This window comes from Callospermophilus lateralis, chromosome 18 (assembly GCF_048772815.1).
Source record: "Callospermophilus lateralis isolate mCalLat2 chromosome 18, mCalLat2.hap1, whole genome shotgun sequence".
Lineage (NCBI taxonomy): Eukaryota > Metazoa > Chordata > Mammalia > Rodentia > Sciuridae > Callospermophilus > Callospermophilus lateralis.
Window position 1 is genome coordinate 66,152,607 of NC_135322.1, and position 23,243 is coordinate 66,175,849.

General features: G+C 50.3%; 2 protein-coding genes and 1 pseudogene across 3 annotated transcripts; 1 reads left to right on the plus strand and 2 right to left on the minus strand.

The window, feature by feature from the left end:
- The first annotated feature begins 434 nt into the window (after positions 1 to 434).
- Drc4 (dynein regulatory complex subunit 4) lies at positions 435 to 18,359 on the plus strand. Its single transcript, XM_076838189.1, has 11 exons — positions 435 to 510; positions 2,293 to 2,379; positions 5,265 to 5,462; positions 5,852 to 6,058; positions 8,259 to 8,313; positions 8,966 to 9,171; positions 9,928 to 10,095; positions 10,417 to 10,503; positions 13,247 to 13,456; positions 15,405 to 15,470; positions 16,663 to 18,359. Exons 1-11 carry the CDS (start codon positions 508 to 510, stop codon positions 16,810 to 16,812), a joined length of 1,437 nt encoding a protein of 478 aa, XP_076694304.1. The 5' UTR covers positions 435 to 507; the 3' UTR covers positions 16,813 to 18,359.
- LOC143383515 (5-hydroxyisourate hydrolase-like) lies at positions 17,202 to 20,371 on the minus strand. 2 transcript variants are annotated; one of them, XM_076838190.2, is made up of 4 exons: positions 19,737 to 20,371; positions 19,419 to 19,557; positions 17,962 to 18,226; positions 17,202 to 17,464 (listed from the first exon to the last, which is right to left on the minus strand). In XM_076838190.2, exons 2-4 carry the CDS (start codon positions 19,547 to 19,549, stop codon positions 17,375 to 17,377), a joined length of 486 nt encoding a protein of 161 aa, XP_076694305.1. In that variant the 5' UTR covers positions 19,550 to 19,557; positions 19,737 to 20,371; the 3' UTR covers positions 17,202 to 17,374. The 2 variants fall into 2 exon arrangements, with proteins under 2 accessions (XP_076694305.1, XP_076694306.1); XM_076838191.2 differs by having other exon boundaries at positions 17,962 to 18,097; positions 19,737 to 20,363.
- Positions 20,372 to 21,181: 810 nt separating this feature from the next.
- LOC143384405 (NADH dehydrogenase [ubiquinone] 1 alpha subcomplex subunit 3-like) lies at positions 21,182 to 21,501 on the minus strand (annotated as a pseudogene).
- Between the last annotated feature and the right edge of the window lie 1,742 nt (positions 21,502 to 23,243).

Consider the following 23,243-nt stretch of genomic DNA (forward strand, 5'->3'; position numbering starts at 1 on the left):
GCATATTCAAGCCTCTCTAGGGCAGCAGGTGGGAGGGCTCTTCCAGCCGGGCGAGGTGAGTCCCTGGAGCAGACTTTCCAGTTCGGGTACTGTCTCCGAGCCTTGGGAGGACGACTGATCCTTCCTTCAGCCATTCGCCCATTCCCCAGCTCATCTTCACCGAGCACTTGCCAGGTAGGCGCTGTAGTACGGAACGAAAGACCCAGTTCTCCCTCCTCCTGGAGCTCGAGTTCCAGTGGCGGGGACCAGCGACCAACGAAAGGCGCTAGTTCAGGGGCGTCAGGTAGCCAGGCGTCTCGGGGACGCACAACAATCTCCGCCACTCCGGCCGCCTGGAACCTTCCCCAGCGCGTGGGTAGAGACGCGCTCTCGCCGGGCTGCAGGCATAGTCTCGCGAGAGTCTCCGAGATTTCGTGCGGGATCTCGACGGTTGCCGGGAGACGGCGCAGCCTCCGCGGGGCAGGAGCGCTGGGCGGCGGGTCGCGGTGGCTCTGGTCAGCCGGCGCCATGGTGAGGCTGGCGGGGTCCTGGGCCTGGGGCTGCGCGGGCGGGGCGGCCTGCGCGCAGAGACCCCGGGACGGGCTGTTCCTGGGATCGAGGACTGGATGCCCTCGTAGGGTTCCGGGGAAGGCCGGGTGCGGGGGTCTGCGCCCTCGGGGCTGAGAGGCTGGGGTTCTTCGCGGTGCCGTGCTCCCTGGTGGGCTTAGAATTGCCGAGACCTGGGGCGCGGTGCGCGGGGTGTCCAGGAGACAGAACCTGGGTGTCTCCGACCCTCGGAACCCGTGGTTTCACTTCTTAGGAGTTCTGGGGCACGCAGAGGCCCCAGGGAGGAGAGTCGGGGACAGGTACCTCAGGACCGTCCCCGCCCGGAGGCTCCTCTCCTCCAGCTCGCCCTGATAGCAGGCCGGTGCCCGGGAGTGCCAGGGCATCAGCTCGGGTTCGGAATCTGTTCCCTTGGAGAGCCTGGTCGGAGCCAGGCCCCTAGTAGGAGAAGCCCTGCGGGACCTCGCTGCTGCATCAGGGCTCTCTCCCTTCTTTTCTCATGGAACAAGACCCGCCCCTTTGTAATTTAGGAGTCGTCTGTAACCGAGTTTTTGGCAGCAGCGTGGGTATCAGCTGGTGGGGAGGATGCCTCACCATGGGAGAGCTCCAGGAGCCCCACTAAGCCCCTTCAGCTGACTGTGAACATCCCAAATGCTAATTGGTGCCGAATCTGCCTCCAAGGCTTATGACCTTCCAGGGCGGTGCCATTCCTAGAGTAGAGAGGAGTACCTTAGGAGTTAAGGTTTCTGCGTGCATCATTTGAAAACCAACTGGGAAGGGGGACCAAAGTACTTATCATGAGGTTGTGGGAATATTGGTGATTTTTTTTTTTTAAGAGACAAGGTCTTGCTATGTTGAGTGTTCTGCCTGCCTTGCCTCCCAAGTTGCTGGGACAACAGGCACCTGCACCACTTCATCTGGCTCTTTTTTCCAACTGTTTTTCTAAGATTTTTATGTAAAACTGATTATCATAACGTGAAAGCACAAACAGGAGAGCGTTGGCAGAAGGATAGGGCTTGGAAAATTGTATCTGTTTGAATGGCATGCATGAAATGAACAGGGGTAGAAGCTACCTCTCTCAGCCTTGTAAAAGCTATTAAAATGAAACATGACCCCATGACCAGTCCTTCTGCTGACCCCATTTACAGATCATCCATAGTGGATACCTTTTGATCAATAGTTCTTGGTCAGTGTTCCTTGAAGGAGTTTTATATTTTGAAGAAAAAAATCCTTATATTTTCAGGATTAGTTATTGCTATGGAGTCATTTCTCCCTTCATTTATTTAACAGTTTCTTTAAGGGGTGGTTACCAAGCATTTAGGCAACATGGTAACTTTTGGCAGAGTGGTATTGTGGGCTTCCTTTCTGACTCTAAGTAAATTTTCCATTCTCATCAGTGAAATCTGCCATATACCATGGAGTGAATGGATTTGGAACAGATTCCTCCATTCCTTTTATAAAGAGAAAATGTATTTTTCTGGAAAGGGAGATGTCCCCTTTGTGCTTATCCAAATGTGTTGACAGGGTTGTGTGTGGTTAATGGTGGGAAAACCCAGTGCAGAGTGATGTGTTCCAGTTGAAGGCTCTTGTGGCGGGGGAGAGGGGGGGTTAGAGTGAGCCTTAGGGGTAGAAGTTCCAAACAGATATTCACTTCCTCCTAAAATGCCCCATGGGAGCAAATCAGAGCCAGCCAAAAAGGGAAAGCCATTAGAGTGTCCTTTACTTACCCAATTGTCTCTTCAACCAAAGGCGCCCAAGAAGAAAGGGAGGAAAGGCAAAGCCAAAGGCACTCCGATTGTCGATGGGCTGGCTCCGGAGGACATGACCAAGGAGCAGGTGAGCAGGCCTGGGCTGTCCAGTCCTGGCTGGGGTGGATACCGCTCCAGGTACCATGGGGTGCATTTCATCACTACCCGATTCAGTCATCTCCCCTCAATCTGGATCTTCCATTTCTGTCCATGATTCCCATCAACTCTGCAGTTGCAGGTGCATTACATATTTTAAAACAGTGAAATATAGCCACATTAAGGAACTTTCTAATAGAGTGGTTGGAATTTGGAAGAAAATATTTTTCTGAAATAATAACTTTTAACTCTGTTATCTATCAGTCTTGCCCTCTTATGCATCTGATGTTCATAGGGCTATTAGTATACACATGTATGCCATTCTCCTTTATTTACCATTAAGCATCAGAGCAGAAAGAAAGTTTTTGAAAGGAACATGATTTACCTAAAATCACATTTTCTCAATCTTATTAATTATTCATCTTTTTTTTTTAGAGAGAGAGAGAGAATTTTTTAATATTTATTTTTTAGTTTTCGGCGGACACACATCTTTATTTTATTTGTATGTGGTGCTGAGGATCGAACCCAGCGCCCTGCACATGCCAGGCGAGCACACTACCGCTTGAGCCACATCCCCAGCCCCTTATTCGTTGTTTTTGACAAACATTCTAATAAGGAGTAACAGTGTCAGGGCTTACTCTTTGTTATTGCCTGTGCTTAGTTTGGAGAGGGAGTGAAGTCTTTATAGTTTCTTTGTAGTAATTATTATTTTTTCTTTTATTGGTACATTATAGTTGTATATAAGAGTTGAGTTCATTTTGAGTTAATCATACATGTAGTAATCATTAAGTTACTTGTTTATTTTGATGTAAAGGGCTAGTGAACTTAATTATGTGATGACAATTTCATTTAAAAGGCTCCTGACAACTATAGCATGGTGGACCTGTGGCCTCTGTGTTGATGGATGATGGCCCTGTGAGCATATGATAGGGGACCTGGGTGATAGTATTAATAAACCTTACTTTCTTTTTTTTTTTTTTTTTTAAGAGAGAGTGAGAGAGGGAGAGAGAGAGAGAGAGAATTTTTTAATATTTATTTCTTAGTATTCGGCGGACACAACATCTCTGTTTGTATGTGGTGCTGAGGATCGAACCCGGGCCGCACGCATGGCAGGCGAGCGCGCTACCGCTTGAGCCACATCCCCAGCCTCAATAAACCTTACTTTCTTTTTTTTTTTTTTTTTTTAATATTTATTTTTTAGTTTTTTCGGTGGACACAACATCTTTGTTTGTATATGGTGCTGAGGATCGAACCCGGGCTGCACGCATGCCAGGCAAGCGCGCTACCGCTTGAGCCACATCCCCAGCTCCTTACTTTCTTTTGATAGTTTTAAGATTGAAAAGTAAAGAGTCATGTGAGCTGAAGTGGTGATATGTGCTGTATTTTAAGTGCAAGGAAACCATTGGCAGTTTAAGCAGAGGTGTGGTGGGATCAAGTTGTGTTTTAGAAGGATCAGTGGGGTGATGGGTGGAGAGTGGATTGAATGTTGTATTGCCCCAATGTATAAGTTGTTTCTTGTACCTGTGTATGCCCCCTCCCTGTAGAAGTGGAACTTTGATGTAGCACTGGTCCTAACTGGATGGTCTGCAGAGAGCGGGCTGGCCATGTATACTGAACACTTGAGCACAGAAGCCTGCGGGTCAAGCAGGAGGGTAGAGACTGGGGTGATCTGGAGAATTGTGCCCTCCCCTGGCAGAGAACATCCGCAGTCACTCCACTGGGTGGTTTTCTTGAGGCATTAGACTTCATTGCTCTTTGTTTTCTGATTTTTCTTTTTTTTTTTTAGTTTTTTTTTTTAAATTTTTAAATTTTTTTAGTTTTCGGTGGACACAACATCTTTGTTTGTATGTGGTGCTGAGGATCGAACCCGGGCCGCATGCATGCCAGGCGAGCACGCTACCGCTTGAGCCACATCCCCAGCCCCTGTTTTCTGATTTTTCAAGAGAAGCTTGAAATTGGATATTTACAAGAAATCTAAATATTGAGTGATGGCAAAATCTAGCACCATGTGAGCCCAACAGAGCAGATTGGTTTCGGCTGTTTGAGTGACACTAATGGTCTGTGATGGAAGACATTTGTTTTTTTGCTGAGGCAGTAGTCCGAATCTGTGCTGCCATACTTCCTCATGGGGTCCCAAGCTCCTGCCCAGTGTCTTCACCTCAGAGGCCCTGGGTTGGCTCTCTTGAAGTAAGAAATGTGCTTTCCCTGTGTTTTGGGAGAGAAAAAAATGTACAATAAGTAGCCTGGGGTTGTGCTCAAAGATAACCAGTTCTCAAGAGAAATGAGATCCCAAGAAAGCTGTAAGCCTGACCTGCTTTTCTCCTTAACCTATTTGCTGATTTGTGATTGGCTCTGGGCCAAAACCTGTTGAGTGTTAGAAATCTACTGGTTTTGTGTATTTCTGCTTAACACTGTATCTTTAACGGTGAAGTTTTTTCATTTTCTAGACATGTTTACATGCTGCTATATTATTTTCATATGTATTTTTTGCCATGTGAGATTTCTTCTACTTGATTTACTCTAATTTTCCAATTATTTTTCTGTGTAAAATTGTCCTATCTCATTTTCTTTTCAATATTTTTGTAGTTCTAATAATGGCAAGGCTAATATCTTTGAGCAAAAAGCTTTTATGTTTTTTTTCAGAAATTTCTTTAGTATAAATTCCCAGGAACTGCTGTAAAGATAGAATTATTCTGTGAATACTGACCAAATTTGAGAAACTTTTGCCATATCCGGATGTACCCTGTCCTGATAGCCCCTAACATCATGGTTTAACTTTTACTGTTAGTGCTTATTATTTTGGTAAGTGGCCCCTCCCTCTTTCTTCCTTGCCCTTCTTCATCCACCTGCCTCTGCTGTGGGTGTGTGCCTGGTCAGGTGGAAGAGCATGTCAACCGTATCCGTGAGGAGCTGGACCGCGAGCGGGAAGAGCGCAACTACTTCCAGCTGGAGCGCGATAAGATCCACACATTCTGGGAGATCACACGGAGGCAACTGGAGGAGAAGAAGGCTGAGCTTCGAAACAAAGACCGGGAGATGGAGGAAGCTGAGGAGAGGCACCAGGTGGAGATCAAGGTGAGTAAGGCTGGCCTGCCTGTGCCCATTGGACTCACCTGCAGCAATAGAGCAGCTGAACCAGGTGGTGGGGTGGGGACTTTTTCCCCTTGGCTTTGGGATCTAACTTTTTTATACTGGAAACCTGAAGGTGTTTTTTCCTAAAAGAGCTTCACTTGAAGGGAAAGAAGCTTCATCCCTCCAGTGGCAGGAGAGGCTCTGCAGAGCCTGTGTTTGAATCCCAGCCTCCATAATGTGGAAGGAGCACAGGCTCTGGGGAAGGTCGACCTCCTTGCAGTTGGTGCCCCCTCTCAGCCCATGTGAGCTGGCAGGTGTCTCACCACTGGCTGAGGTGGTGTCCTGTTCTGTGCCTCAGAGCACGCGTGAGCAGTGGCATCCCCCACCCATAGGTGTACAAGCAGAAGGTGAAGCACCTGCTGTATGAGCACCAGAACAACCTGACAGAGATGAAAGCTGAGGGCACTGTGGTCATGAAGCTGGCTCAGAAGGAGCACCGCTCGCAAGAGGGTGCTCTGCGCAAGGACATGAGGACACTGAAGGTGGAGTTGAAGGAGCAGGAACTGGCCAATGAGGTGGTGGTGAAGAACCTGAGGCTGGTAGGTGATTAATGAGCCTAGGGCTCCTGAACCCCTCATCTTTCAACAACTGGGAGTTTAGGTTTTTGTATAAAAACTCCCACATCTTTTCAGTTGTTGAAATACTTAAAAAAAAAAAAAAAAAAAAGAATGCAGCCCAACAAACCATATTTCAGGGCTGAGTGCAGATTTCTGTCTTAAGCCCAGTCAACAGTTGTCTTCTCCAAAGGAAAATCCAGCTCAGGATCTAATCCTAATACTGCTAATCTCTGACACACAGGGAACAGTATTGGATGCTTTAGAGAACCAACCCTTATATGCCTGTGATCCAGTGACTGGGGAGACTGAGGTAGGAGGATCTCAAGTTCAAGGCCAATCTGGGCAACTTAATGAGACCCTCAAAATAAAAGTAAATAAATAAATAAAAAGGACTGGGGATGTACATTAGTGGAAGAGCATTCCTGGTTGCAATCTCAAGAAAAAGAAAAATCAACATGTAAGATATCCTGGGCAGCAGTTCTTCAGTAACTGCTGGCTTTGACTCTTGGGGTTTCCAGGTAGAGACTGAAATTCATTTGCTGAGTGTCCATTGGGTGTCAGGCCCTGATCATGGTCTCTGTCAGAATGCCTTCCCAAGTGGGGCTAAATGTTCAGGAAAGAGAGAGTCAACACATAGGAGAGAAGACAAAATAGATGTGCCAAGTGCATACAGCAAAGCTGTTAGGGGTGAGCATTACAGGAAGAGCAAAGTGGGGTGAGTGCAGGGAGCTAGAGTTGCAGGGAGGCTGCAGTTTTTATAAGGGTTCTAGCATTACCTCATTGAGAAGGTAACATTTGGGTAAAGCCTGGGAGGAGTTAGATGTCTGGGCTGGGGGAATTCCATCCTAGAGAAGGGATGGGCCAGTGGGAAGACCCAGAGACTAGAGGAGCAAGGAGTAGAAAGGCTGGAGGGATGATCAGAGCTTGTTAGCCTGGAAAGCCCTGGTGAGGATGGGGGCTTTGGTACAGGTCAGTAGGGAGCCCTCTGAGAATTGGGGAGAGGAAGGATGTGTCTGACTGTTTTCAGAGGTTCTTCTGTATGCTGGGTAGAGAGGCCTTCTTAACACATCTGCCTCATGCTGGGAGCAGCCCAGCTTCAACTGTAGGATGTAGCTCAGTGGCATTGCAGACTGCAGCAAAGCACGGGGGTGCTGAGGGCCTCCAGAATTGCATGGTCTTTCCTGAGAACCACAGAGTGGCTGGTCAGTGGTATGAGGCTGTGTGCTTAACCTGAAGTGTGGGTATGTGTTACGTGTTCAGAATGCTCCTTCATGTAAAAATGCTGCCTTAAAAATAATTTAAGTTTGTAATTAAAAATTGTACTATATAATAAATTGTTTTTAAAGAATATTTATTTATGGGCCGGGGATGTGGCTCAAGTGGTAGCGTGCTTGCCTGGCATGCGTGCGGCCCGGGTTCGATCCTCAGCACCATATACCAACAAAGATGTTGTGTCCACCGAAAACTTAAAAAAAAGTAAATATTAAAAATTCTCTCTCTCTCCTCTCTCTCTCTCTCTCTCTCTCTAAAAAAAAAAAAAAAAAAAAGATGCTTTAGAATATTTATTTATTTATTTCAATACTAGTAATTGAATCCAGGGATGCTGTACCATTGAACTACATCCCAGACCTTTTTAAAGATTTTTTTCTTTCAAGACAGGGTCTCACTAAGTTTCTCAGGATAGCCTTGAACTTGTGATTGTCCCACCTCAACCTCCTGAGTCACTGGGATTATAGGTGTGTGCCTCTGTGCCTGGCATAATAATTGTTTATGAAAATAATTTTTGAATGTTGCTCTGAGCAACAGTGAGGTGGGTTTGCAGGAGCTATTTGAGGCTCCTGGAAAGAGCTGTAGCTCTGTGTAGAAGTGGCTGTTCTCCAGCCTATGGGAAGGCACCATGAGGAAACCAAGCTGTCCAGTACTCAGATCTGTTATATCTTCCAGGCTCAGAGGTGATCTTGCTCAGGGAGATGACTTACGAAATGTGGAGATTACCAAAACCATGTTATTCTGGGCAGATTCCATGAACTTAGAGGGGAGGGGAACCCAGCAACCAGTAGCATGAGCAGAATGGGGTTTACTGAGCTGAACTTTTCTTAGGGAGGAGGAACAGGGTTGGCCTGAAGGGTAGGCACCCCTCTCTGCTTCACTGTCTAGTAACTTGCTATTCTTCACCTGGCAGAAACATGCTGAGGAGATCACCAAGATGCGGAATGACTTTGAGAGGCAAGTTCGAGGTCAGTTCCTAATATGCACATTGGTAAGATGGTGTCAGAGACCTACCTTCATCAGAAAGTAATTTGCCTCCAGAGCTTGTTAATTCAGAGCATGATAAGCAGATTAAAATAGCCCCCCCACACACAGGGAGAGAATGGACCCACTCAGAATCCCAGAACAACTATTTCTGTGTGAGTTTGGGAGGCTGTGAATACCCCACACTTCCCCACTTCTGTCTAAAATCAGTAGTTAACAGCAGGCACGAGTTATTCAGTCTTGTGGGCAGCATTTTTCAAATAGTCTTCTGACCGAGAAGCCTCAGATTTCAGAAGTCCATGAGGTTTACTGAGTAAACCCTGTAGTCTGTGGCTAGGTGTTGAATGCCCATTGGGGTCAGCTGACAGTGTTGGGAGCCCCAGTGCAGGCATTGATATGCCTGTCACTGGAAAAGGAGGGCCAACAGTGGCCCTTGCGCTGAGTGTGTCCCCTTGAGCCTTAGCAGGAAAAGCTCACCTAAGCCTTTCCTGTTCTTTGGCAGAGCTTGTTTGCACAACCTTTGTTCTAACCATCATGGCAGTTCTGGGGCCCTGTTTTCAGGTTCCATCTATTCTTGTAGCCACACGGCACTTGTTTTTCCTTTGTTAACCTGCTGTATGTGCTGCTGCCTTTCAGAAATTGAGGCCAAGTATGATAAAAAGATGAAGGTGCTAAGGGATGAGCTTGACCTGCGGAGAAAGACTGAGATCCATGAGGTGGAGGAGAGGAAGAACGGCCAGATCAACACACTGATGCGGCGTCACGAGGGGGCCTTCACTGACATCAAGAACTACTACAACGATATCACGCTCAACAACCTGGCCCTCATCAACTCCCTCAAGGTGCTCATCTGGGTTGGGCCCGTAGACACTCTTTGCCTGTCCTTGTTGTGGGCTGCAGACTCCAGCTCTCACAGTCCCCTGGACCCAACACCCCTTTCTGTAAATGCACTGGACAGAGCCCCTCTGCTACCCTCAATTGAAATATGTAAGTAATGTAACTTATCTCCACCCATAATTGAGAATAAGCAGGCCAGGTGTGGTGGTGCATGCCTATAATCCTAGCTACTTGCGAGACTGAGGCAGGAAGATCACAAGTTTGAGGCCAGCCTGGACAATTTAGCAAGATCCTGTATCAAAATAAAAAATAAAAAGAGCTGGGGATGTAGCGCAGTGGTGGAGCACCCCTGGGTTCAATCGCCAGCACCACAAATAAATAAACAAAATTCCAGTTTCCCTAACTGCTGTGAAGCAGTAACAGGCTATCCTGACACATCAACACCCAGGCACCATGCCATGGCTGCAGTGTGGCCAGAGTGGGCAGTTGTCATCGTCCCTCAGATGCTGGCAGTGGCAGGGTTTCCATGGTGAAGAGCAGCCCCGGTGGAGTCCTGAACAAAGTGCAGGCTCTCATTTTGCATGGAAGCTGCATTCCTAGAAAATTCAGAATAAGTTTAGACTTTGCAAAATACAGTTTGTACACAAAGCAAGTCTAAGTCCCCAGCGTGTGTGAGGCTGGAAGGACTTGTGTGGTCAGGAGAGCACCCAGTCTATGCTCCACAGGCTGAGCCCCTCCTGCACCTGCACCTGAGCCCATAGGAGCAGATGGAGGACATGCGGAAGAAGGAAGAACACCTGGAGAGGGAAATGGCAGAGGTGTCTATGCAGAACAGGCGTCTGGCAGACCCTCTGCAAAAGGCACGGGAGGAGATGAACGAGATGCAGAGGAAGCTTGGGAAGTATGAAAGGGACAAGCAGATCCTGGTGGTGAGTTCCCTGCTGAGTTCCTCCTTCCTTGGCACATGCATTCCTGGTCTCAGGAAAGTGGGCACATCTGGGGGCATCTCCTGAGGGCGGGAAGGGAAAGGGAGGCTGGACTCTTTACTTCCATTGAGGGTGCTAAGGGAGATGAGGCCCTAGTCTTCCACTATCCTACCAGCCAGCCTAGGTGGGGCCCGGCTGTTGGAAGTTTTCTAGCCAATTGTTTCTGGAGATTATTTCTGGCCTTGCTGTCTTCCAGAAGCTTGTGGTACCTGGATACTTGTGAATCTGAATGCTTTCTGTCCCCACTCCCTGTATTCTCTCTAGAGCACAACAGCACGTTTGAAGGTCACTGAGAAAGAGCTGAAAGACCTGCAGTGGGAGCATGAGGTGCTGGAGCAGCGGTTCATCAAGGTTGGTGAGGCTTGAGGCCCTGGCTGTCTCTGGGACTGGGAGCTAGAGATTCTCTTGCCTGCTTCTCAGTCCACTCAGCTTTTAGGAGTCAAAAGACTGTGGTGGTGTTGGTGTGTGTCACTTGTCTGCAACTCTGGAGACTGCTGAAACAGGTTCAGGTTACCCTGGGCAGCTTAGTGAGACTGTGTAAGAATAACAATAAGAAGGGCTGGGGGTGTAGCTCAATCATCTCCAGCACCACGGAATACAAAAAGAAAAACAAAAAGCCATCCTGGCATTGTACAAGGCCTGGGGCCTCAAGGGGAGTGCCTCCCTGTCCCTTCAGAAGCTGACTTTGCAGTACATGGAGGAGGCCTGGCCCAGGCAGCAGCTGTTTCCCGCTGCATGAGTGTGTTTCTGAGCATTAGCCTGTTAAACGCTCGTTGTTCAGAAATACTGGGATCCTGAGCGTAAGTGAACCAGCTGCTCAGTGCTGTCCCCATAAGAGCTGATGGTTTTGTGAGCCACCTTCCAGGCTTCTTCCTGCATCCATTAGCATAGATGTGGCACCATGGTTTACAAAGTGGGAGCACGTCAACAGCAACCTGCATTTTAATCTCACGGTTTGTCCAGGCTGCACACACACAGCAGCCTCGTTCTTTGTGACAGCTGCATCTGCTAGTTTATAGTTCCCCTTGAGGAGCTGTTCTTTGTTTTCAGTCCTTTGTTCTTACTACATTGTTGTTTCATTCTGCGCTGTGTGATCAGTCCTTGCAGTGGAGTGCTGGGTCAGAGGGGTCTGTGCGAGAATGCTGATGAGTCACTAAGAGGGCTGCTCTGGGTGATGCTCCTGACAGCACTGCCTGAGGGCCACTTCCTGCTCCTTCCTGCCTACTCTAGAGCTGATGAACTTCCTCCTTTGCTGATAGGATTGGGCAGACACTTCTCATGGATAGTGCAGGTCTGATGTCTCTTGCACTGTTACTTCCTGCCTCTGTGGTTTGAAGGTCTGGCCAAGGATCACCCTGCATCACAGGACCCTTATGCCGTGTCTATGGCTCACATGGCTGATCATTTCATCATGAGCCATAGTCATTAGAGAGTTCACAGATGCAGACCAATAATGAATTGGCCCCATCTCCCCATAGCAGACCTCTCAGGAGCCTCGCATCTGTGTCAGGTCTTAGTTCAACTTCAGAGGTGCTGAGGGTTTCACAAGGTGTGGATCACTGGGCTCTGCCACTGGCAGCCAATGACCTGCACAGACAGTCCCTTGACCCCTAGGCTTGTCTAAGTCCTGCTATTCCCTTCTTCCTTCCTGTGAATTTGGTGGCCAGCATTAATGGGAGGTACAGAGCAGAAACATGTCTGGGTTGCATCCTGTTCTGTGCCGCATCTTGCACATGAAAATGGCTCATGATGTGTGCCAGTCAGTGTCTCAGAGAACCAGGAATTCAGATTTGTTGGCAAAATCTAGAGACTAATGATCCACAGGTTTGCTGACAGGGAACTGAATATAGGCAGATCTGTGGGACTCGGCACAGTAGTTGGGGAGGATATGGTACTCTCTGCTTGGAAGGCTGTAGGGTATGCTGCTATGTGGAAAGTTGCAATGATGTAGCATGATCCTCCTCCTTTACTAACAGTGATGAGAACATTCTGGAAGGAGTCATACCAAATGATCACAGTAGTGGCCTCTGGGAATTGGGGTTAAACAAGTGTTTACCGGGGCTGGGGTTGTGGCTTAGCGGTAGAACGCCCACCTAGCATGTGCGAGGCCCTGGGTTTGATCCTCAGCACCACATAATAATAAATAAATAAAATGAAGGTCCATTAATAATTAAAAAACACACACACACAAAAAAGTGCTGGCGATGTGGCTCAGTGGTTAAGTAACCTTAGGTTCAATTCCTGGTACCAAAAAAAAAAGAAAAAGTAGGGGAAAAGAGACATTTTTACTTATTGGTTGACAGACTGCTGCTGCAAGGCTTGCTTTAGACCTGCCTTGTAGGACATATTGATGGCAAGGAATCAATATGTCAATATGTAGGAAACTCGAAGGGCTCTCCTGCAAATATTGCCTGCTTGCAGATGGACAGGCTCTCACATGGGGGCAATCAGGGGTACATCACCTCTGAGCCCACAGCCCTAACTCAGGCAAAGCTGGGCCTGACCCACCTATGGAGCAGATTTCAGGGTGGGGCTATTCCTGCTCTTAGCATACCCCACTACTGCTGCTGCTTCTGCCGCCTCCTCCTTCCTCTCCTCTCTTCCTCTTCCCTCTCTTCCCCCTCCTTCCCCTTTTTTTGACTCCTTTTTTTTTTTTTTTTTGCAGTCCTAGGGATTGAACTCAGGGTGCTCTACCACTGAGGCACATCCCTAACACTTTTTATTTTTATATTTTGAGACAGAGTCCTGTTAAGCTGCTGAGGCTGGCCTCAAATTTGTGAACCTCCTGCCTCAGCCTCTGGTTACAGGTGTGCACCACTGTGCCCAGCCCCATTGCTTCTTGAGGGGGTTCATGCTGCTATTTCTCTCTTGCATTCCTCTTTGTAGATAGTTGCATACCTTTAACTCTGCACAGAATATGGGGTTTTAGGCAGTGGATGGCACATAGACCATGTATTCTAGGTGTGGTCACCAGTGTAAGTGACCTTTTGTAGTAACAGTGTGCTCCATAAAGGGGCAGGGTAGGAGGTGGCTTCTCCCCAGTGAGATGTCCCAGTGGGGGACTTTGTGGCTCACCCCAGTCTCCTTCTTGCAGGTACAGCAAGAGCGGGATGAGCTCTACCGGAAGTTCACTGCAGCCATCCAGGAGGTGCAGCAGAAGACAGGCTTCAAGAACCTGGTGCTGGAACGCAAGCTGCAGACACTGAATGCTGCCATGGAGAAGAGGGAGGTGCAGTTCAATGAGGTGCTGGCGGCCTCCAACCTGGACCCTGCAGCATTGACACTCGTGTCCCGCAAACTGGAGGTAGGCCCGAGGGCTCCGGGGGCAGGGCTGGTGGCTGCCCCAACTCCTAACTACAGTGGGCAGCCTAGTCTCTGTGGTGGGACCCTTTGGTCCTGAGCTGTGCCTCCTGAGCCAGAGGTGACCTCAGTTACCCACGGGGGGCCGGTTTCCTGCAGGCGTCTGTGCCTCAGGCCTGCATGGGCCTGCAGTCTGCTTTGAGGGGTTTTGCTTGTGTTGCTGTTGGGTCTTGCTTGACTCTCCTTTTAACCTCATGGCACCTCACAACTTCTGAGCCTTGCCATTCCAGTTCTCCTGTGGCTCATCATGATGCACCAAGGAGAACTGAGGATATTCTAGAAACAGAAAACCTGCTCTGGGAATCTACAGGACTGAGTCCCTCGGTCACTTGACAGTGGACTCAGAGACAGGCCTGGGGACAGCCTGGGGGTGGAAAAGCCATGCTCAGCACCCATGCGCCTGTACTACAGGCAGCTCTTCTACGATGGCTCATCACAGTTTAAAACTCTAGGCCCAAAGAATTAGCTTTGTGTCTAGGCACCTCATCTCTATTTATGACACTCCGTCCTGGTTTGCTTCACTGCCCATCCCCCTCCACATCCTGACCTGAGGCTGCATGCAGTACTAGGCCTCACACTGAGCACCCAAGCTGCCTAGGGAGCAGGAAACCCAGAAAACCCAGGGTTTGTTGGAAACCCAGGACTAAGGGCAACTGCAGGCTGTCAGCTGTACCCTGGAGTGTAGGGCTGGTCAGGAACCACAACTCTGTTCTGGGCACAGAGGCCTGATCACAGAGAGCCCCCTCTGCCTCAGATGGGGAATGCATGGCCAGAGATAGCAGATAATGTCAGTGCAAGACAAGGAACAGAGATCCAAGAGCTACTAAAGACCAGCTCCACAGGACTTATCCCTGATTTAGGAGGGGCTGGGAGGGTCCAAGGTGACAGGCTAAGTTTCTGGACAGGGAGACCGAGTGTTTACAGGAGAGCAGCAGGGCCCTGGTTGTACCTGTGGGACCAGGTTACTGGGATAGGCCGGATCTTGGGCCTGGGGTGGTGTAGCAACACAGGAGGGGAGGGGCCATGTTGGGACTGGCAATAACCTCTCTCTGGGATTGGAGGCTCACCTGCAACATGGGTAGGTGTGAGAAGTGAAGTCCTGCTGTTTGGTCACGGAAGAGGGACAGTTCCACCTCTGTGGACGGGTAAGCCTGAGATGGCAATGATCAGAATCAGTCCTGTCCACCACAATCGGGTGAATACTAACTAACTGTGGGTTGCAGTTGGTACTAAATGTGGGTCAGCTCTTGTTTTCCTGATCATTCTTATCCCAGTTTATAGGCAAGTGGCCTTGCAGTGAAGTGACAGCAGTGCCCATAGGACCTCTCTAGAGAGGAGAGAGAGGTTTGGGGAGCTTCTCTGGAGGCAGGCCAGGTCCAACTCCTAGTCTGGCACCTTACAGCACTCCTCAGGTGGGAGCATCCCAAGGGGCTTGGGCCCTGCAGATCTGGGCCCATTACTTTTGGTTCAACACTTAAGGTTTTAAAAGTTACATAGACTACTCTTTCTGTTTAAAAATTGGCTAATAATGCCACATGATTCAAGAAGTTTGAAAGTGTAAGTTTTTTTTTTTAGTGCCAGGCTGTTGCAAAGTGAGATCTTTGCTGTCCCTTGTCACCCATGTTTATTACTTACCATCAAGACAGCTTCTCCATGGGGTGTGGATGGCACCGGGACATACTCCGGTTCTCCCCTTCCTCCCATTCTGTTTTCTGTCAACCCTTGGGGACCTTCTCCTGCCGACATACCCTTGTCTAGATGCATACATATATTGAGTCAGGACTTTATTCCCTGAGCTTCTTGGGACCCCAAGGGAGCTCCCAGACCATCATCCACCTCCTTCACCTTGGCCAAAAGACCTGTCCCAAATTTACCTCTGCCTCTGTCCTCAGGATGTTCTGGAGTCGAAGAATAGTACCATCAAGGACCTGCAGTATGAGCTGGCCCGAGTCTGTAAGGTATGCACCTGCCTCCCTGCCTCCTCCCTTGGCTATGACCTGGCATCTGGCTTGAGCCTGTAGACAGTGTGACTGCTGACCATCTCTGAGGACCCACCATTTCCCATTCACGTCATTTGATGAGGCTTGTGGACCATCCCCATGTGAGGGGCAGACGCGGCACGAGGTCATCTGTACCTGCCTAGGACTGAGCTGACTGCTCTGTCTGCACTCTGTGTGCTGTCTGCAGGGGAATTCACCAAGAGCAGTTGCCCCACCAGTGCAACTCAGTTACACCCTTAACTCTGAGGGGTGGAGTTGACTCTTGGTTCTGTTGTGGGGGACATGTCCAGATGCTTCTGTCATCCTGTTTCTTTAAGACCCCTGGGTGCAGGCACTGTCCCCCACAGTTCCCAGGTTCCATGGCACCCACATGATCCTGGCTTCCTGACCCTCCCAGCCCCTTGCCTGCTTTTTCTGCACATGCTGGTATTTGTCTGCAGAGCTAGGGCCATTTGCTGTGAACCTCAAGGGTCTACACCCCAGTTCTCTCTAGAGCCTGTCTTTGCCCACACTGGAGTCATTTCTGAGCCATACTGAGGACAGCTGCCCTTTTGAGCATTTGCGGAGTCAGGCCAGGCCTGAAGCATTTCACACACATCAATTCATTGAGCTTTTACAACCACCCAGTGAAATATGAACCCTTCTAAAAATGTGCATTTTCTACAGTTGGAAGCAGGGACCTCTGGCATGGTAGCTGTGTTAGGCCCACCGGCACTGTCTCCCAGGCCTTGTCTCTTGGGACAGATCAGGGGTGACCAGGACTCTTCTCCAGGCAGGCCCTGCCCCTGGTGAAGATGCAGAGTTCCTAGGAGATGCAGGGTGCTGTGCCCATGGGAGCAGGGAATAGAGGCCATTTGCAAGGGTAGGAGGGAACAGTGGCGCCCTCGCTGCGACATGCTTGCTGAGGAGCTGGGGGCACACTCAGGCCACAGTTCTGCTGAGTTCCTCCCTTTGCCTCAGCATACCTTCCTGTGTTAAGCCCCAGTCAACACATGCAGCTGTGTTAGCACGGGGCTGGCCTAAAGTGACCACTAACAGATGCTTGCTCTGTTCCTCCTCACACCATGCTGGCCCTGCCCTCTATGGAGTAGGGCTCAGCTCTAGGTGGGTCAACTCCTTGTTCCTCCCTGACACTGCCTTGTTCCCACAGGCTCATAATGACCTCCTGCGCACATACGAGGCAAAGCTGCTGGCCTTTGGAATTCCTCTGGACAATGTGGGCTTCAAGCCTCTGGAGACAGCCGTGATTGGGCAGATGCTGGGTCAGGGCCCTGCAGGACTTGTGGGTACCCCAACCTAGCTACATGTTGGGGCTGTAGCCCACAGAACTGATTAGGGACACTCCCTAGGTGACCCCCTCTTTCCAGGCAGTAAGTTTTTAAATTTTAGATTATCATTAGTGAATGAAAATTTTTCCACATTTCCTCTGTGTCCTCTTGCTGGGCTCTGTAGGGGAGAACCACCTGCAGGAGAATCTCCTTCCCTGGGGCACGTCCAGCTTGTGCCACAACACACCTGAGTCCTCCAACTTCAGCAGCACCTTCTCTGACAGCCCCCTTGTTCACCTGGGGGCCCAGATGGCAGAGATCTAGCCACCCATAAATTGCTCCTGTCCCAAAGATGGGAGCAGTTCTGCAGATGCAGCGCTGTCATTAGAGACCTGAGGGAGTCACAGCTGCCCACTGGAAGTAGCTCTGCAGATGTAGCACTGATTTTATTGACCCAAGCCACAGCTGCCCACTGAGAAACTCCAGAGGGGGGCCAGAACCTCCCCAAGGAAGTGGGTGACCATTGAGTGTGGCTGGGCAGGCAGCCCAGCCAGAGCAAGGATAGGTAAATAGCTCCTCCAGCCCGGCTGGGCTCTAGCTCCCTCTGTAGGTGGTGTAGGACCACGGGCTCAGCAGCAGAGGCACGTGGAACTTCTGGGTCTCCTTTGTGATGGTGAAGACAACCTGAGAGAAGCAGAGAAAGCACCAGAAGACAGTGAGGGACCATAAACCCGGGAGCCACCTGACCCCATGACTCCCTGGGAAAGCAGCCCGAATGGTAGGGCAGGGTCAACTGGAGCCCAGTGGTGGACTGCAACCTCCCTGAGGGCTGAGGATGGGCAGAAATCCTCCTCTGGGCACGCTGGATGTGGACAAGGCCAGACATCGGAGAAAGCAGGGAGCAGTCAGAGAAGGCCCAGGAGTTGGAGTGGGGCAGATGAAAACCTGTCTATGAAGAGGAGATGAGTCACCCCCAGCCTGCCTCCCCCAAGCCTGACTGGGACAGCTCATGGATGGGCATGTCAACACGGAGTCTTGTGGGAGCTCAAAGCAGGCAAGCTCAGTGCCTGCCACCTCCCTGAGAGAGGTGGGACCAGTCTGTCCTTGAGGCCTGGCTGAAGACCTGGCCTGCAGGTCAGTGAGTCAGGGTCTCCACCCTCCCCATCCCCCGTGGCGCTCACCTCTATGTATGGATAGAAGCTCTCCTGCCCCCTCTCCTTCCAGTAGCCCTGGGTTTCGAAGGACAGCTTATAGGTGCCAGGCTTCATTTGGCCTGGCCTCAGGAGCCCAGGGCAGCGGCCGTCCAGGTCTGTGTAGCTGGGGAGAGGATGGGCTGCTGAGGTCAGATGCAGAGCCAGCTTCCCCAAGCCTTCCTGGGTCTGACCCCCACCGGTCAGACGTGGCTGCGCAGGTAGTGGGGCAATTGTGGGGACACTGCTATACTGCCTATTTAGAAAATCAACACAGAAGCAAAAAGGGAGAAATTCTTCCATAGTCTACCACTTTGTATTTGACATATTTTTCTAGATTTTTTTCTATGTTTATGTTTGTTTACAAGTTTTGTTTGTTTTGTTTTTTTAAAAAATGCACCATAGACTATGATTCATGAAATTTTCTGTGTTTTTAATATAATTTACTGATCACGGCTTTCTGGGTCAGTGACAATACATCTATGTGGTGGCCTGTTTCCAACTGGATGGAAGGTCCATGTTGAGTGGGCTGATCCCTCATGGAGTGTTTTGAAGGCCTGCAGTTTTGCCTTATCACCTCTGATGCCCCCACATTCTTCATACCAGCTGGACCTAAAGAGTGTCCCACAGCATTTAGGAAGGGAACTGCATGTATGGCGTGCATGGTTCCCTCTAACCCTGCAGTGGCTCCTGGCCAGAGCAGCACTGTGCTTACTCAGTGGGCCTGGGTGCCTCACGCCCCAGCTTCTGTGAAGAGCTTAGCAGGGAAGCAATAACTGCACCCTAGACCCTGAACCTTTGGGTCTACCTTCCCTGGGCTCCCCACTCCTGCCACAAGACATGCCTGCCTTCCTCAAGATGGAGGGTCATGGGGATGAACCTGCTCACAGGGCCAGCTCCAGGGCCACAACTCTGCCAAACTGGGTTTGCAGCACCTGAGACTGGAAGCCCCCATGCCCCCACCCAGCAGAGTGTGTGTGTAGTCCAGGCTGAGGATCACAGGCCTAGCTTGGAAGCCTTTTTACCTCATCCTGCCTCCGTCTTCCCATCTGTAAAAGGGTATTATGGTTCCTGTCCAGAGGAGGTATGGAGAATAAAAAGAGCAGACATTAAGTGCTATGCCACCTCAGGCCATGGACTTGGTGGAGAGACATACTGCTCCCACCCCAGCAGGCCTCAGCAAACTTGAGTCGCAGGACACTCACACCTGCTAGGATGGCCCTGTTCCCACGTGAGGAACTGAGGCTCAGGAGTCAGTAGGGAGGGTCCAGGCTGGGAACCTGTGTGCCTCCAAGGCTGAGGGGCTGGTGGGTGCCGGTGGGCAGCAGTCAGCTCTGTCTTCCAGCCCCTAGTGTCTGCACTCCTTGGCTGGGTGGGACGCAGCAAGGGCTGGTGCTGGGGGAGCAGGAGCTCTGGATTTCCACCCAGCCCCAGGGCCTGTCTCATACCTTTTCTTCAGTTCTGTCCACTGCTGGCTGAGGTCCTCAAGCCGAGACAAGTGGAGGCGCAGGCCGCGGGCTGGGAGCCCTGACGCAGTATCTAGCACGTGTGTGGTCAGGGGGCTGCTCTCAGGCTCCATGCCAGTGCCTTGGATCACAGGAGGGGAGGGGTGAGCTCCTGAGGGCCTGTGCACTGGGTCCCCAGTCCTGCTTCTGCACTTCTGAGAGGAGGGTGAACTGCCCCACTGCCCTGGGGGCAGGCTGAGTGCAAGGGTCACTGGAATTGCTGAATTGCAGGACGATTTGCCAGGTTGCAAACAAACTAACCGTGTCCTTGTGGATGCCCACGGTCTCCTTCCCCCAGCCATGGTTCCAGCTCACAGATGGCCTGGATCTCTCGGAGCCCAGCTTCAGGTCCCTTGGAGTTTAGCGCCCCAGGCAGATGAGGGAACAAATCCTGAGGGTACAGGCCTGCCCCTTACCTCAGGCGAGTCCCGGTGTATAGCTGGAGGGCAGCAGCTGCGAAGCTGTGCTGCGGCAGCTCACCATCTCTGGACTGTGGGATGCCCGTGTGGCCCTAGTGGGAGGTGGCCACAACAGGCCCCTCCGTTAGCCCAGCCTGTGTGGCCACCCCTGCCGGCGTCTCCCTAGCTGGCGCGGTCCACCCGCACTGTCCCCAGGAGCGGCCCAGCCGCCTTCAGGGGCTCAGGGCTTCCTGGGGGCGGTGGACCGCCTCGGGGCAGGGACTCGTGGGGCTGGGGCTGCGGACGCGGGGCGGGGCTGGGGGCGGGGCGGGGCGTGGTTGCCGGAGCCGGGTGGAGTGGGGCGGTGTGCGCTGACCCCGCGTCCGCAGGACGTCCAGACTCGGCACAGTCGTGATGGAATCCCTCTGCCAGCCCCACCTGACCTCGCCTCAGTTTCCTCATCTGTAAAAGGGAGCACTAGGACTCGGGAGGTGATGGAGAGGGTGCCGTCGGACAAGGCGGAGCTCCTTAGCACCCCTGCCCCCTCACCTTCCCGCGCAAAGGACAGCTGTGTGCGCAGCCGCGAGTGCTGGGAGGCTGTATTTCGCAGCGTCACGATTATATAACGCACGAATCGTGAACATAGCATGCACCATGTAAAAAGAAAGGGCATTCTATTTTAAAATCTGTATGTTCTATAAAAACCACCATGCCGGCTGCTGGTTGTCTTGCTCTGGCAGAGGGCAACTTTTTTTTCTTTTTGCCAAGTTGCGATTCTAATTATGCAACCGTGACCGTGATGTTTGTAGGTGAGGAATCCGGGCCCTTCAGGGTGAGGCCAGAACCCTCTCCACCGTGGCTGGGGTGTTGGGTGGAAATCCTCTGGAGGTGATGAGGAAGGTTTATTCAAGGTCTAAACGCACCCTCTCGGGCGGGCCACCTTTAGCTCCTGCCTGTTGTGGCAAGAACTGGTGGGTTCCAGAGACAGAAGCCACCCTCCTGCCCCACGGGGACCAATTGCATAAGAAGTCTCTCAGGCACCAGCATGCTCTGCAGCGTTTTGGAGGAATTAGGCCGGTTTGTAAAGCAGGCACCATCTCCTGGAAGCAGGTAGTGACAAGTCTGTAAAGTGGGAGGGAAGGCTGTAGGTTACCTCCTCCCTGTTTGCAAAGATCCGCTCACCTGGCCCTCCAGCACCTCATAATGTGTCATCATCCCCGCTGTCCAGAAGGAAGAACAGGCACAGAGAGGCCATTGTCAGAATATCGCCTCACATTGGCACTTGTCAATGGTGGATGCCTCTTTTTTTTTTTTGGTTTCACATTTTATTGGGCGAAGGTGCCTCCTCCCTGTCAATGGAAGTGCTCACAGTTTCTTCAGCCACTCCAAGCTGGGCCCTGGGGGTCCTGGGGGTGGCTGGGCACGTCAGGCATGTTCCCATCGTCTGGAGGGGCACTGGGTAGTTGTAGGGTGTGGCCTTGTTGACCATGAGGGAATACTTGGTGTAGGGACTGAGTGGAGGCAGAATCACAGCGAGACTTCCAATGGGAAGGACACGACCAGCCCGGCTCCTTGGCCCAGGCATTCTTCAGAAAGGCGGCAAGTTTCTCAGCCATCTTGTTCCTGGCGGCTGCCTGGTGGATGCCTCTTGAGACCAGTGTTTGTGGCCAGGAGACTTGTTTTCTCTCCTTAGTCTTTTGTGCTCTTGGGATTTTAAAAATATGGGCTTGTTTCACTTTTTCTAAAGTCTCAAATGTTATATGTTAAAAACAAGCAAACCTTTTTTTTTCTGGGGGGTGCTCTTTAACTGAAACTGTACCCCAGAGTGTACCTTGCTGGAGGGTCTGCAGAATCCATAGGCAGCCAGCACAGGGCTTGGCCAACACTCCTTGAAGTTCAGCATCTGGAAGTCCATCACACTGCTCACCTGGAGTCCAGCTCACCCCTGGCAGTCCTCAGGCCTGGAAGAAGAGGAGGGCACTTCAAGGAAAGGATCATATTCCAGTTTGGGTTTTTGAAAACCCAGCTTCTACCTCAAGGCCTGTCCAAAGGGAGGGGGCGTGACCCTTGTCCTTGGAAAAACCCACAGAGCACTCCTAGGTACACAGCCACCCTGCTGAGTTGTTTGTCTATAAATAACAGGAGAGATCTGCCATGCCAGGTGTCCCTGACACCCCCTAGCAACCACCAATTAGCATGAGACAGGAAAAATACCTGGGATGCCAGATGACCCCTCCAGTAGTCTTGGTGGTTGATAACATGTTAGGGAACCATATAGTTTAGCATGTACACCCATCAGTTCAAATGAATCCCCCTCTCGTACTAACCAATCACCCCTACCCAACTTGTTCCCACCAGTGAATGTGCTAATCAATGTTAAGAGCTGTTGTTTGATTTTCCTGCAGTGTGAAATTATTTGCTGTGAGATGTTGTGACACATAGGGTATCTCCAAAAACCTATAAAATCTCGCTGAACAAGGACCAGGACTCACTCCTCAGGACTGCTGTGTCAGAAACGGTTGTGAGTCCAGGCTCAAGCTCGCAATAAAGACTCTTGTGTGATTGCATTGGATTTGGCTCCTGGGGGTCTATTGGGGTCCCACAAATCTGGCATTTCAGCTAAGGAAACTCAGGGTCCCTTTGCCCTGGACAACGGGCAAGGGCTCCATGCTGTTTCTGTCATTATGGTAACCGCCTGCCGCCCATCTGGAGGAGCAGGCTTCCTGGTCCCATCTTTCACATTTTCATGCGCTTCCCATTGGTTCTTCCACTGTCACTCAAGACTTCTGCTCCCGCCTTCCAGCCACTAACCTGTACTTCCTGTTTCAGACCTGCTACCGGGAGCTACCCAGAGCCTGCATTTTTAAAAATGCCCACCTGTAAATGCTAACAAAAGATATCTTTTTCAGGCAAAATCTATTCCAAAGGTTTCGATGTTGCAGCCCTAACTTTAAGTTATTTTTGAGTTAAATAACCTGACTTTTCTATATGGTTGTGTTACTAAATAATGTTCTATTGATGAGAGATATCAAACATGCTTCTTTATATTTTGCTTTTAATTTTGGAGGTTATGGGGATGCATTTACATTCCACAGGGACAAAAGCTGGCAATGTTCCTGGGATGACCAAAAAATCCTTATTCTCATTCCTGACTATATAATTACAAAAAATAAATAAATGTATACACAAAGATCTTATTTCATCTACATTACATGATGTCACATATAAGAGTGCACTTCTAGTTAAAATTAAATTGAAATGGATCCAAATATCTAAGAACCACTTGATTACATGAAGTTAATACAATGATAAGTTATGCCCTTATTCTTAATATGTATTTTTCTAGATAACCTATAGTTATTCATCTAAC